Genomic DNA, 15264 nt, shown 5'->3' on the forward strand with positions numbered 1-15264 from the left:
GAGGCCAAAAGATTAGGAATGAGCAACCAGCCTCCTTCAAACAACTTCTTACAGGACCCTAAACCCAGCAGCACCACGGCAGCTCTGGCAATCAGCTCCTTGACTTCTTCCGTGGAGAGTTCGTGTTTTCTCCCCTTTACCGAGGAACAATTGACATGAAATACTTCTAGGTCTTGGTCAATGCTGTTTTCTTTTTCTTTGTTGGCCTCATGTCCGAATCTCATAAAACTGAGACCGAGAGACAATAAGTTACCTTGGGGCAATTTTCAGACCATCCGTCTGTTGCACATAACTTCACAGGCAAAAGAGCCTGCGCTCCCAAAACATCCAGCACGGAGGGAAAGACTCCCCAGAGGGCAATTGCGAAAGCTATGTCACGTCTTGCAGTTGGACCTAGGGCTGCTGTAAGCCTCTAACAAGCTACGCTTTCAGAGCTGAACACCTAGCAAGCTCTTCCAGCCTTAGGATGGCCAAGGAGCCATTTTCAAGGATTTTTCCCCCCCCCGTCTTCCATCCGTCTTCTTCCGCACTGCTTGGTTTAGCCACCGGTTGCGCCTGAGCATTCCCACCTGCAGGAAAGCCGCTGCCTCCTTGCCTCTCCCCTGCCCAGCTGGCGGCATGGATCCCCCATTGCCTGCCCACCAGCCAGGCTCCTCTCTCCTGCACCTCTGCCAAGCACGCCGCTGTGCCGTGCGGTCTCTGTCCTCAACCAGCCTGGCCCATCTTCCCTCGAAACCGCTTCCAACAGTCCTATCGGGGCATGGGCATTTTCTTCCTGGGCCCGATGGGAGCTCACGCCTTTTTCTGGGATCCTCCAGCCACACAGCGATCTTGAAGGAAGCTGAGCATCTGGGTCAATCTCAAGCTGTGCTTTCTCCACATCACCCAAGTGACGGCCGACATTTAGGCTCCTGGCAGAACAAAAGGGGCAGAGGAGTTAAACGTTCACTGTTGCATGCTTACTAAATTACGTTATATTACATTAATCTCTCCATTATCATAGGGATGGATTTCAGAACCAGTGGGAAAACTGCCGCTCCTGCCGCTCTCTCCTCTGCCATAGAGCGAATGGCTGTTTGCGCTTTCGATGGGAGCGAGGAGCAAAGGATCCCTTGCTTGCGTGACAGACGATAGCCACGGCAGGCAGAGACCCTCAGCCTGGGACCGAGGGTGCCCAGCGGGGACTCTTGCATTTACGCAGAGCCCCGCTGAACTGACTTGCAGACGGCCCAAGCACGATCGTTACAGGCATTGCTCCTCACCCAGTAATATTTAATGCAGGGGCCTAAATTACGCAGCAGATGAGGAGAACTCCCTTTGAAAAGGCTTATGAGGTGCCACCTGTTTCCCAGGTCGGAGTCAGGACTTTTGAAGGCACATATGTTTTACAAGATCCAGATCAACTGAACAAAGTAACATTAATAGGACACACACCCCCCCCCAGCTTGGGCGTTGGGCACAAGGCAGCTGCCCTGGTGCCTGGCTTGAAATTAGCAGCAGCTCCCAGGGGATGTTCCAGGCTTCCCCAGCTGCGGGGAGAGCTCATAGGGAGGATGTGCAGCAATAACAAGGGGCACAAAAATGTGACTGAGGGGACAGGGCGCTTCCGAGAGGTGAGAAAGAGCCAAAGGATCATTCATTTCCCCAGATGAGGATAATCCAAATAAGTCCAAAGGTAGGAGCTTCCTCCAAGCAGAAGCTCCCCTGGGGCAGAGACCTGCTAATTTGGAGAGCATCCTGTGCACAACAGAGGCTGCACGGGCACCTCCATAAACTGTGGGGAAGAGCAGGTGGGGACACCTTCCTGCCCGAATCAGACCTTCGTTTGGACCCACAACATCAAATCCACCAGCACAGGTCGGGGCGCCGATGAAATAAAACCAGCTCATTGCAAGCCTGCACAAGGGCTTGCAACACCACAGTAGTTCCTAAAGCACCACCATTTTAATACCTACATACAAAACCTCCTGATGTGTTGGGTTTAGTGAACCACAAACTACCTTAAAAGTGCAACATAAAATCAGAGAATTCGCCGTTCATAGCTCCAAGTAGGGAACCGAGTAATTAATATATAGCTTAATCTACAGCTTCTGCTATCCTTATACAGCTCTAGTGCTTTGGCCTGCAGCCCCCTTGCTTTAATTGCTCTCGCTAAAGATAGCACTCTTCTAATGCAAAATAATCTGGTGAATCCTACGCCCATATCAGAGCTAAATGCAGGGTGCATAAGAGGAAAAGAAAGGAGCTCAACATAACAAGGTGTTTGCTTGCATCCAAGGGAAAACGGAAAGGTTTACTGGAAGTCAAAATAATATATCACAAATGAAATCAAATCCCATTAAAAACCAATTTTTCTAGGTATCTAATATTATTTTTGTTATGGTGAAAGTTTCGTGGATCATTTTTTGTTGACGTATAAAGTCGAGCCACAGCCTGTCTGCGTGCCAGTGATACCCTCTTTAAAGAAATACAAATACCATGCAACACTTTTGATCTTTCCTGTGTAAAGATATCTTTTTTATGAAACACTATTTAGATGCTTCATGGTCAGCAAACGTAAATAAAAGTTATAAAAGGTAGTCTTGGCTTCAAGAGAGGTCTGAAAGACTGAATTCCTCAAGGGACAGACAAATAAAACAAGAAAAGTGTTACTTCATTATCAACATAGTAGAGGCATACACACATCGGCTGGTATTAATCTTGGTTATAGCTTGTGGCCAGTGACTGACGGCATGCTGCAAATTCAAATTCTGAAGAAAAAAAGGTGATCCTCTTGATTGATATATTAAATCTCATTTTAAGTTAGATTGGGTTGCAGACATCTGACTTTTCCGTCACAGCATGCGTTTGGGTCAGTTTCTGCAGTTTTCGGTTTCCCACTCCGCGCTCCTCTGCTGCCTTACCTTCGTGTGCCTGGAAGGATTGCCTGCAACTGCAGGTTCAGGGACTTTTCAATCTGGAAGTGGTATCCGACCAGTCATGTTTCATAGCCAAAATGAATATGCCTAATCCTTTTCTGAATCCATTCATCGTTTCGGCCTCCATAACATTTTACGGCAAGGAGCTTCATAATTTAATTACACGTTGTGTAAAAAGGTACTGAAATCAGTAAAAGTTATTAAAGTCTTTTAGCCAAGAAGAGTATTATGAGCAGGAGTCCCTTGTTTTGTTGAAAAGCCTTGCTGGGTGGGCAAGGACAGTCAGTTCTGCTGCTGGAGGTTCACCCAGATACGCAAGTTTTGCAGCTACTCCCTCCTTCTGGCCAGCACAAAGCAGGAGAGGAGGTAAGGTAGAGACGGGAGAGAAAGCATGGCTTTCTGCAGAGATATGGGAGAGAAAGCATGGCTTTCTGCAGAGATATGCAAGCCAGAAGACGGCTGATCAATCACGGCGTAACGGCCTGACCTGGCAGACGAGCAACAACAGCCATGATCTGGACCCTGCCCGGCTTCGACCCTCCACAGGTCGCCTGGTCGGTCTCAGCCGGTCCCTCTTTCTCTCATTACCCTTCTCCAGCGGGGCAGAAACCATCCTCATCCTTGGGCAGGCCTTATTCCCGGGAGGGTTGAGCACCCACAGCTCTGGCTGGACTCAGCAGGAACCACAAGTGGTCTGAGAGACCCAGGCCAGCGCCGCACAGGGAATTCTGTGATGGTAAGAGCAACCATTCGCTTACTGTCGCTTCGAGTTTTCTCCTCTACCCCACGCTGTCCTTAATGTCGTCCCCCCCCCCCCCCCCTCTTTTGCAGCTCAGGGTCTCATCTGTAGGTCCCTGCTCCAGCGCAATTATGAGTCAAGGTCTGCAGGATTTGACCCAAACCTCCTCGCCTGTGGTGGTTCGCCCTCCTTTGGCAACCCAGCCACGCCTGCAAGACTTTTGCTCCCATCCCTTGACTTCCCTCAGCCTTAAAGAGCCTTTCTGAAATTCGGAATTGCAAGCCGAAACCGCCCGTTTTCCCAGGACGTGGACACAGTAGCCCACGAGACCCACGCAAAAGGAGAATGGAGCTAAAGGTGAAGCGGCCAGCTGCAAGTCGGACTGATCTCGCTCTTCGTCAAAAGGTGAGCCCTAACTGCTGTCCCCGCACGCCGTGCCTCTCTGCCTTCCAGTCACCGTGAAGACGCGTATTTTTGGGTCGTTACCAGGCCGGAAACCGTGAAGCTGTGATGCCGAGATGAGCTCCGAACAATACCTCAGACTCCTGCAAACTCCTAATTCTCATCTTCTGGCACTTCCCTAGCAAACACCACTGCCTTTGAGCGGCATTCAGCTGTTACTGTTTAATACCTCTCTCGGGCAAATTAACGGCACTTGCTTCCCTGGGAAGCGGGAGATGGTACTTTAAAATAAGACCCACCTCCGAATAACTTCCTCAGCAAGAAGGAAAATTCGCCACCTCGTTACTTGCTTCAAACGCTTCCCCCGAGGGAGTGCCGTGCGTTTCTCCGAGCGCAGCGAGATCCCTGGTACAGCCCGGCTGCTGTTCCCCCTCCCTGTCCAGCTGCGTATGGGCGACGGACTTGGTCAGACAGAGGTCAGAGAATTAAAAAAAAAGTAAAGAGGAGTCATGCACTGGCAGCACACATTCACTGCATTGCTGAACTGTCTTGCTAACCCGGGAGAAGCCTCCCACACTCCCATGCCGTTAGTGCACAGCTGCCGCTGGAAAGTTGCCCGCAGAGCCTCCCTCCCCTCCCACCTCTTTCAAAGGACCTTGTCTGGAGCTACCAGGCTTCTGCCAGCAATATTTGTCAGGGCACAGAGGACTACTGTCACTTAAAAACAAGCGAGGGATTACAAGATGCTTTGATTTTGTTGGGAGCACAGAAAGGGAACGGTCGCCGTTTCAAAAGCTAGGAGGAAACCCCGGTGCTCAGTCAGCTCTGCACGTTCTTACATATTTGGCAGAATATATCAATTGGTTTATGCTGAATTCCAAAACAGGCCTAGCTACAGCCATGCCAAGGGCTTTTGTAGAAGGATGACTTCTCCACAAAGCACCTCACATACTTCTAGGGCTACAGATACTAATTTTGCACTGTACGAGCAAGTACCAACAGAAATCAACATTTTCAGCGTAAGGCTTCCAACGACGCGTGCACAAAACCCCTAGCAAAAGCCCCTCGGTGCCTTTCCCTGGTGCGTCCAAGAAGTCGCAGCGTGAGACGCGCACCGGCGCTGCCGAGTGCAAAGCTGGAGGGGCAGAAGCGGGACTCCGCTGGAGGGGCCTTTGAAAACCTGCCCACGGACACTGCCCCCGGGTGCGGCATCCTGGCTCTCGGGGATGGAGCAAATCTCATCCGCCCTGGGCCACGTATAACATTTATTTATTCAGGAGCAGAACTTCCCCCTCTAAGAAAGTAGGAAATGTTGACGTAAACGGGCAAAACTGCTACTCTGCAATTAAAACACACTTCTTCAGCCAGAATCTCTCATAAACGTAATGTCCGACAAAAGTACTAAAGTTTGGATTTTCAAAGGCCCCCTCAGGGAGGTAGTACTCTACTCCCTTTGAACATCTCCTCGGTCCTTTCAAAAATCCCAGCCTAAAAATCCCTGCTGGGGGGCAGCACGTTGCTGTGCTCTGTCAGGTCTTACCTTTAATGCAACATTAACCTCACATTTTGCATTCTCCCATGCCTGGCTTTCTGGGTTTGGTCCTGACTCTGAGTCCTGCCTCCCCTTTTTTTCCATACACTGCGGATTATCTGATCTGATGAGTCATCAGAAATAATCCTGCAACGGCACTGCTCTATGTAAGGGTTAGTTTGCAAGCTACTTCTCGTCACCATTTATTTGAATAAACCATGCCACTTCCCCTGTATTTTATCTTGCACTTAAAGAACGAAGAAGAAAGCAGCCCCTGAACTGCTAACTATTTTAATCTCAAAATAAGATAACTTAATGTATTTGTGAGATCTGAGCCACCAATGCGTTCCTCTAAACAAAAGCTCTTATAGTACAAATGTGCTGGTGAGATTTGCCCACTCAAATCTCATAAAGCCCATGTTGTCGCAAGGGCTAAGAAAACCTAGCTCTTTAAATAGAGTAATTCTGGGCTAAGAACATTAATGGCATCCCAGAACTGGAAAGCTGGATGTGTAAATTAAAAAGCAAAAAGCACATATACACTCTTAATATCCTAATACCTATTACACGTGATCTCTTTCAAAGTAGCTTTAAATGAGAAGTGCAGTTACTCTTTGATATAGCTGCTAGAAACACAGCCAGGATGCCCTTTGTTATAATTTTAAAAAATGAGCCCGCATTTCATAAAGACTAATAATAACTGAGTTTTCAAATCCAGCACACATTATTCCCTTTTTGTTTTTCTCCTCCATTCAAAGCACAAATCTCCAGCGAATACGAAACTCTTCCCTTCACTCGGCAGCATCCTCTTGACTCTGCCCAACCACGAAAGGAAGAAAGTCAGAAAGAAGCCCTTTTAGCCACCATGAGGGAAACGAAGATGGGCGCGGTGAGAAATCCTCCCCACGCCACCCCTGCCTACGTCCCCCCGAGGACCGCCATCACTGCTTCATCACGCGGGACCCCACAGCCCCAGCAGTGTCTGGAGATCCACGGCAGGCGATGAGCAGCTGGATGTGGGTCATGGAGCTCTAGGCCACAGCGTCTGCAACCCAAACCTGGACCCAAATCCAAAGCCGCGCCAGCTGTCTGGACCTTGAGTTAGTAAAAGCACTGAAAAGGGTTTGCGCCGCTCAAGGGACCGTACAGAGGGACTGCCCGGCACAACACAAGAGTGAGGGCGCTTTGGGTTTTGCCCCCAAACCATCCGGATCTGTTATTTACAGCTTTTCCTGTGGCAGCGAGCCTCTTACACACAACGTTGCATTTAATCTCACGGGGCAAAAAAAAAAAAAAGAGGCTTAGAAATATTATCCTTGTTTTGGAGGCAAGGAACAAGTCCGTATTTCTAAATACATTCACGCATCCCGAGGCAGCCCGGGGCTGGCTCCCCGGCGGTGCCGCACAGCCGCGGCGCGTGAGGGAGACCGCAGCAATAACGCAGCAGAGCCCAGGGCTAATCATCGCAGCCCTGCTCGGGCCCTGCTCACCCCACATCCTGATGGAGGAGGATTTGTTTGCCTCAGAAGGAATTTGGGAATTCAGCCTATATATTCAACTTGCACATAAATCACGGATGTTATCTAAGTAGGGTGGCAAATGCAGGCCCAGGGAACGCGCATAATTCAGTCGCATCGCCTTGCAAAGGCACTGTAAAATCTTGATTTGAGAGATTTTGAAATCCGACATCCTTTTTTGTGCTTTGCAGGCCTGAGGGACCAGTGGAAGCCCAGAGGTGGGTGGTCGTCCCCACAGGCCCGGGGGCAGGCAGGGTGATGGGGCCCCCCCCGGGACTCCCCTCCCGCACCCCAACTCTGCCACCCATGCACAGCTCATTAAGAAAGTCACGCTGCTCCTCAGCAGCGGGGTGCACGCTTGTCCCGTCGGGGAGCCGCAGGGCACAGCGTGGGGTGCCACAAATGGCACCCCCCCCCAGCACAGCCACCCCTCGGGGGGGCCACCCTCGACATTTCCCTCCAGAGAGGGAAAAAACCCGCGGAGGTTTTGCCTAGAAAGCCTCCATCCAAACTGGCACTGGTCTCTCGGGCGGGGAGGTGGGGGTGGGGGGGGGGCCTTTTTGCCGCCGTTTGCCCGTTTGTCGGTCAATATAAAGAAGTTTTCTCCCCCCGCCCCGGGGCCGCGCAGCCCCGGCCTGGCCGGGCACAGGGACGCGCCGTCGGGCGGCACTTCCAGGCGGAGCCCGCTGGGCTCCACAGCCCGGTGGTTTTAAACAAAAGGGTTGGGGTTTTGTTTGGGTTTTTTTGGTTTTTTGTTTTGTTTTTTTTTTTTTTTCTTCTTCTTCTCAGAAAATAACTGCAACCCCCCTTTGCAAGAATATTTTTTTTTTTAATTTTTTTTTTTTTTCCCCCCCTTCCCGGAGAAAACCAGCTCCTTCCCGCCGGTCCCTCTCCCACCATGTGCGCAGCCCCCCCCCACCCCCCCTCCCCATTTTCCCCCCCCCCCCTGTGCCTCCGGGCTGGCACGCGTCCAGGCCGGAGGAGGAAGGTTTTGTTTTTTTTTTATGTTGTTTTTTGGTGGGTGGGTTTTTTTTCCCCCCCCCCCCTCCCCCTTTTCGTATTATTTTTATTTTATTTCCATTGCACATTTCGGCTCCAGCTCCCCAAAACTCTTTGATCTCCCCCCTCGCTGTCTCCTTACCCGGAAGAAAATCCTTCCCCGCTCAGCTGGGAGCTCGGCGCACACGTGGGCGCCCTGGCGCGCCTCCATGCTCCTGCCAAATTTAGTCACACAAAGGGCCCGGGGGGGGGGGGGGGGAACCCGGGGGGGGATGAAAGGGGCCGCCGGCGGGACATCAAAGCCGCCGCCGCCCCGCCCCGCTCCCGCCCTCCCCTATATGGGGGGGGGGGGGGGCGCCGGCGGCGCTTCGCACGCCACGGTGTCCGGTCCCCCCCCCTCGTTTATTGAGCCCCCCCCGGGGGTTGGAGGGCGGGGGGGGTCGTCCTTGGGATCCCGGTCCCCTGGGATCCCTGCGGGGGTCGTCCCGCTGTCCCGACCCGCCGTGGGGCTGACGGTGGGTTTCCTCTTCCCCGTTCGTGTCGCCCCCGGGGGGGGGGGCGGGCGAGAAGGGTTGGCCGTCGGGGGAGTGCTCGGAGTGCGGAGTCCTTCAATGCTGAAACTCAAAAAAAAAAAAAAAAGGGAAAGAAAGAAAGAAAAAAAACCACCTCTAAACCGCCAAAACCCGCTCAAACGACCAAAACCCGCTAAAATAAAAAAAAAAAGGTCCAAAATAATAATAATAATAATAATAAAAAATCCACGCGGAAATACAAAACCACGCTAAAATGAAGAGGGGAAAAAAAAAAAACAAACCAAAACCCACCCCACCCCTAAACCGCCCAAACAAACCCCGTTAAAGTACTAAACCGCGCAGCAGCCGGTGCGGAGCCCGGTGCCGGCCGGCAGCGGACACGGCGGTGGGGTCCCGCCGGGTCGCCCCCCCCCCCCCCCCCGCCAACCCGCCCCCCCCGGGGCCGTGCCCGCCGCCCCAGCCCCACGAACTGCGAGTAAAGCGACAGTTTTGTGTTGTCTCCAGTCAAATCTGGCGTTGGAGTTGAGGTTTCCTGAGTTTAGCCTCTTGTCATAAATCATGATGGTCTCCACCTTCCCCCCCCCACCACCACCCCCCCGACCAAAAAAAAAAACGGATCCGGTAAAAACTCCAGCCCACATGAAGGGGGAGACCCCGGGACGGCGGAGGGGAGGGGGGGGAGGCTGTTTATGAAACGGACTGGTGGTCGCGCTACCGGCTCCGGGACCCCCCCCCCCCCACGCCGCCACCGCCTCGTTGCTCCCGGGCCGGGCCGCCCCGTCGGGGTGGGGGGGAGCGGGCTGCAACGCTCGGGCGCTCGCCGCAGGGGTTTTGGGGGTGGTTTTTTTTGGTTTTATGGTTGTTTTGGGGTTTTTTTCCAAAAGGGACCGGCCCGGGGCACCTTTCCCCGGGGTCGGGTACCCGGTGCCCGCCGAGCGCCGGGAAAATGAGGAGGGACGGGGGGGACGGGGGACGGGGGGGCTACGGCGGCACCTCCGCGCACAAACCATCCCCCGAGTTGCCGTTTCTCCCAACAACCGCTTCCCGCTCGCCTCTCTCCAGCCGCCTTCGGGAAAGAAGGGGTTTTCCCCCTCCAGCCGGGAAGCGCCTCACAATTAAGCCCCTTCCCGGGGTTTACATTTTTAATTTCTTTCTTTCTCGATTATTTCTTTTCCGCGCTTCTTCGACTTGACATGTCCATCCCCCCCCCCCCCCCCCCCCCGGTTTCCCACTACCTGCCCCCTTTTTCTCGGCGTTTGGCGGGTCTCGTTTCCCAGCTGGATTTTAATTACTCGTTCGTGGGCAATGATGCGGAGGCACGAGGGGCGGCGTGGGCTCAGCCCCCCACCCCCACCCCCCCACCCCCCCCGCGTCCCAGCCAGCGCCGGCCGCTCCTTACACCGCGCCGGGACCAGCATCTGCTGAAAACGGATTGAGCATCCACATGTTCCCGTTTCCCCATTTCCCGACTCTTGAAGGTTTAGCAACCTCGCGGGGCATGTGCAAAGCACGAAGCGCGTTTTTCCGATGCCAAAATGATGGGAAGTGGTTTCCTGCAAAATGCGCGCCCGTCGCGTTCGCAAAATAAAAAAAAAAAAAAAAGTTGCGGACCTTGACGTTTTCCCAAAACGCAGCGCCTGCCTTTGTTTGAATGATTTTATTGAATTTTTTATTTTATTTTATTTTTATTTTTTTTAACGTGCTGGTACCCTGCGCCGGGGGCGATGCCGTGTCGCCCGGGAGCTGGCGGGGCAGCGCGGCTGCCGAAGGAACGGGACGGGGCGGAGGGGGGGAACCTCGGTGCCTGTTCTGGCTCCGTTTGCCGCTTTGAGGCCGGAGGGAGCTCACCCCGGCTGCTTTTCTCCCCGTCTCCCGGGGGGGCTGCTACACGTTCCTGCCGGGCACTTACTGGATTTAAGGGCGATGTGTTAATTCTGCCCTTCGTCGGGCAAATCCTCGCACGCTCCCCACCCCTGCTCCCTCTTACCCGAGCAGCGCCATGTGGCCGCAGCCACCCCCCCCACCCCCAAAAAAAAAAAAAAAAAAAAAAAAGGGGGGTGGGGGGGGGGTGGAGGGAGAGGAAGTCTCAACAAAGCAGCCCTAAAAAAGCAGGTCTGTCTGCTCGCCCGGGGATGCTGCGAGTGCCCGTGCCCTCCTCGGCGGGCTGCCGGCTGGGGAGGGAGAGGAGCGGCAGCGCCCCGGCGCAGCCCCCCCGGTGCGACACACGTACATGTAGAGACCCAGACAGACAGACAGACAGACACACACACACACACACAGAGACAGAGGCTGCTCGGCGCAGCCCCAGCAAAGTTTGCCCGGGGGCAGCCCCGCACCCGTTCCCCCCGGAGCCTCCGGCCCTCTCCCCGCCCCCGCCGCCCAGGTCCCGTCCCCCCGTCCCCCCGTCCCCCCCCCCCCGCCAGCCCCGGGCACGGTGTCAGTCACGGCGGCGGCTCCTTTCATCTCCCCGCCGCCCCCGCCCCGCCCCGACGGCGGAGGGAGGGAGGAGGGAAGGAGGGAGGGAGGGAGGGAGAGAGGGCGGGCGCGATGCTGAAGTTGCGCCGCCGCCGCCCCGCGCCCCACCGCCGCCCCCCGTGGGGCGCCGCGCCCGCCGGCTGCGGCAGGCGGCGGCCCCGGGCCGGGCGCTGAGCGCGGAGGCGGCCGTGGGGCGCGGAGGCGCGGCGGCGGCAACTTTTTTTCCCCTGCCCGCCGGCACGGAGGGAAGCGGGGAGGACGGGGTGTGTGTGTGTGTGTGGGGGGGCGCTTCCCCGCCCGCTCCCTCCATCCCTCCCTCTTCCCTCCTTCCCTCCCTCCCTCCCGGGGCTGTTTCTTCCTCGCCCCCCGCGGTGCCGCGCCGAGCCGAGCCCAGCCGTGCCCGGAGCCGCGGGCGAAGCGGCGGACAAAGGCCCCGTGGGTGCGCGCCGCGGGCAGCGCCCCCTCCCCCTGTTCCCCCCCCCACACACACACCACCACCACCCCCCCAGCCATTTTAACTCGGGCCCACCCGGGTTGACGGCAACTTCACTGGGAGGCGAAACTCGGGCGGGCTCCGCTCCCCTCCGCGTCCCCTCATCCCCAGGGTGAGCCCGGGCCCCGGGGGACACACACACACACACACACACACGGGGGACGGGGCTCCGGGAGGGGGGGCGGTCCCCCGACGCGGTCCCTGGGGGCGGGCGGGCCACGAGCGGGTGTATTTCGACTTACTCCGGCCGTGAGGCGCGGCGGGGCGAGTCTCCCCGCGGGGCCGGTGCCGTGCGGGAGCGGGGGTACCTCAGCCCCGAGGGGGCGGGCGGCCGGGGGGTCTCCAGCTGCCGAAAGCAACCCCGAGGACTTCACGGGATTTTTCCTTCTTCTCTCCTCCTTCTCCTCCTCTCTCCTCCTCCTCCCTCCTCCTCCTCCTCCTCCTCCTCCTCCTCCTCCCCCCGCTGCTCCTCCCGCTCCCGCTCCCCTTCCCGCGGCGGGCCGGCGGCCGCAGCAGACGCCGCGCTGCCGTGAGGATGCCGCAGCTGCCGGGGGCCGGGGGCGGTGGGGGGGACCCGGAGCTCTGCGCCACCGACGAGATGATCCCCTTCAAGGACGAGGGGGACCCCCAGAAAGAGAAGATCTTCGCCGAGATCAGCCACCCCGAGGAGGAGGGCGACCTGGCCGACATCAAATCCTCCCTCGTCAACGAGTCCGAGATCGCCCCCGGCGCCAACGGGCACGAGGTGCGCGGTCGCGGGGGGCTCCGCGGGGCAGCGCGGAGCGGCCGCGGGGGCGTGGGGTGCCGGCGGGCTCCGGGCGCTGCCGCCGGGAGGGAGGGAGCTTCGGCGGGGCACCGGTGAAACTCCTATTTTCCGAATTTCCACCCCCAAATAACCATCCCACCCCAACTCCCGTTCCGAGAGGGGCGGCGGGCTGAGCCGGGGGGGGGGGGGGGGGGCTCCGCGCCCCTCCGCGCCCCTCCGCGCCCGGCGATGGGATGGAGGGGGGGGGGGGTGTGGGGGCGGCCCCCTCGGCGCTTCGTCCCGGGACGAGAAAGTTCCCGCGAGTCCCCCGACGGTGCGGTGGTATTAGACCTCAAGCGGCCATGAAATTTCCTCGGTAAAATCAGCGGGGTCGGAGCATTAGCCGTAAACTCTTTAAGGGATTTGCATAAAACTGTTTGGAAAGAAATTCCCGACGCTAAAACAACTTCAGGGCGAGTGGGGAACCTGCTTTTTTTTGTTTTCTTCCTTTTTTTTCTTTTTTCTTTCTTTTTTTTTCCCCCCCTAAAAGTCTGGTAATGAGGGCAACCTCATTATTTTTGGTATCTTGTTAACAAGACTGTTTTGACTGCTGAAACGCCAAATATTTTCCAGAAATAAGCCCCTTTCGTTAAATGTAGGGTGCTTCTGCTAGAAGACCTTCGCAAAGCCCCATAGTTACTCGCCTTGTCATAAAACGATCGTTTACACAAACGTTTCTGGTACAGTTGCCTTCCAGGCGACTTAAGAGGGAAAAGAAAGATGCTTTTCTCGTGCCCTAACTTTTTTCTTTCCACAAGAAGCTGTAGCAGCTGTGATCGATAAATGAGCATCCGTACAATGACTTTTTTTTTCTTTTTCTTCTTCTTTTCTGATGGTGGATTCCCTGCGGTCAGGTTTCCAGGCAGACTCAAGCGCAGGATTCCTACCATGATAAAGGCAGAGAGCACCCCGAGGAAGGTGAGAAGCGCACGGTCCTGTCTTGCGATATTGTCCCCCTTAGTCCCCCCGTGAGCCTCTGCACGGTCTTCAAACTGGAGCTTGGTTTCTTTTGGGAACCATACATTTAGTACCTTTTGGGAACCATTCATATAGTACCTTTTGGGAACCATACATTTAGTACCTTCTGGGGAAGGGGGATGCCAGGGTGCTTTCAAAGCGCATTTAAAAAGGAGAGGAACGTGCAGCACGTTTATCTTGAGTGACCAAATGGTATTTCAGTTGTTTAGAAACTGATAAGTAGGCCAAATGGATCCTCGCTGAAGAAATAACTATTTTTAGGGTATCAGCTTAAACACATCTATCTCTTCAGTTATACTGGGCAGCCGAGTGTGTGTTCAGAAACACTGTGCTTTTTTCCCCGTAGCCAAAGCCTGTCGCTTAAATCTCCTCTTCCAAATCTAAGCATGAACAGAGCTCTTGCTTTTTTTAATGTACCAGCTGATTAATTTTGATTGAGGAGGACAGAGGAAATAACAGAGCTCGTTGAATATCACTTAGGAAGCTGGACACGCGTACAAAGAATGTGTGCTGTGAAGGATGGGAGATTACGTTTAAAGTGAAATGCTTATCATCACAAACTAAACCAGATCATAAATTCCATATAAAGACAGACACAGTTCAGTCCTGGCGCTCTTCAGGACTCTGTGGCGATCTTTCTCCAAATCGGTCATTAAACAGCCCAAAAGCAATAATGTCCATGCTCGTAGCATTTTGGCAGTGAGGGGGAGGAGGTCAGCTCTATATGGTTTTCTTTTCAGCCTTGCAACCTCTTAAAACCTCACCTTGGAGTAGTATCATTGTCAACGGTCATACAGGGGGGAGATCTGTTCCCCCCCCTTTGCAGGGCCTGGACCCAAATCATTTCTTTTCCTACAAAATAGCCTCCCTCACTTGGCTTCCCTCTTGACTGTAGTGCCATGTGTGTTCAACAGCCCGCCCGCCCCCCCCCCCCCCCCCGCCCCCAAATCGTTAGGGTCTCCTTCCAAGCCAGCCCTTGCCCTCTAATTGTTCCCGGTGAGTGTGGCCAGAATGAATTGTTCGCTGCACACAGTGGCTCAGTGAGAGAAGGAAATGATTATATCTAGTTATCACTGCCCTGTTCCTCCCTTTCCTAACAATGATGCTGGAAACCCATACTGGCGATACTTCTGAATCCACAAATCCTAGAGGGATGTATAAAATGGGGGGAAAACTGCTACTTGAGAAATGCGATGTTTCACCAGATGTGATGTTTCTGCCTTGATTTGAACAGGGACTAGCAAAATAAATTGGTTACTCTGAGGCTATTCCGTATTTTAAGGGTAAACTCACTGAGAGTACTTGCTCCTTTAAGAATTTACTCTTCTTAAAAAAATGTTTTTACAAATTGCTACGGACCACTTTCTGTCAGAGGTAATTTCCATAAGCAAGGAAACGTTTGCATGCAGAACATTTTTATGAATGCACAGTACCTGTTTAAGTGCTCTAACTTACAAGAAATGCGTATGTGGGGAATAATGTAATCATTGTTTCCTCTTCCATAGGAAAGCATCCAGACAGTGGCTTATACAGCAAGGGACCATCATACTCTGGTTATTCTGGGTATATCATGATGCCAAATATGAATAACGACCCGTACATGCCTAATGGATCTCTGTCGCCACCCATCCCCAGAACAGTGAGTTATCTCTTCCAAAGACCGGTTTTGGCGAGCTGGGTTTCCTCCTGTTCGGTCTGCAGTGCGTGTTCACACTGGGGGTTTTTTTGGGTAGCTTCAGTTACGGTGAAGGTTGTGCTTCTGCTGTTCAGAGCCTCCGTCCAGCGGAGTCTGAGAGCTCTTAGAGGTGTTGGTCGTGATCACGGTGGAAAAGCCGAGATTAACGTCTGCGGTGTCTGACGTCCTTTGAAGAGGG

General features: G+C 54.5%; 1 protein-coding gene across 5 annotated transcripts in view; it reads left to right on the forward strand.

Annotated features, from left to right (window-relative positions):
* Positions 1–11461: 11461 nt before the first annotated feature.
* Positions 11462–15264, forward strand: part of LEF1 (lymphoid enhancer binding factor 1) — a 70676-nt gene continuing 66873 nt past the window's right edge. For 4 of the 5 annotated variants that reach the window (XM_049815406.1, XM_049815404.1, XM_049815408.1 and 1 more), the window contains exons 1-3: positions 12113–12352; positions 13267–13330; positions 14896–15029. In XM_049815406.1, the coding sequence (XP_049671363.1) occupies positions 12143–12352; positions 13267–13330; positions 14896–15029 (408 nt within the window). In that variant the 5' untranslated portion in view covers positions 12113–12142. Of the gene's footprint in view, positions 11550–12112; positions 12353–13266; positions 13331–14895; positions 15030–15264 lie in introns of those variants that run through there. The other variant, XM_049815405.1, reaches the window with a different exon arrangement.

This window comes from Accipiter gentilis, chromosome 12, assembly GCF_929443795.1.
Source record: "Accipiter gentilis chromosome 12, bAccGen1.1, whole genome shotgun sequence".
Classification (NCBI taxonomy): domain Eukaryota; kingdom Metazoa; phylum Chordata; class Aves; order Accipitriformes; family Accipitridae; genus Astur; species Astur gentilis.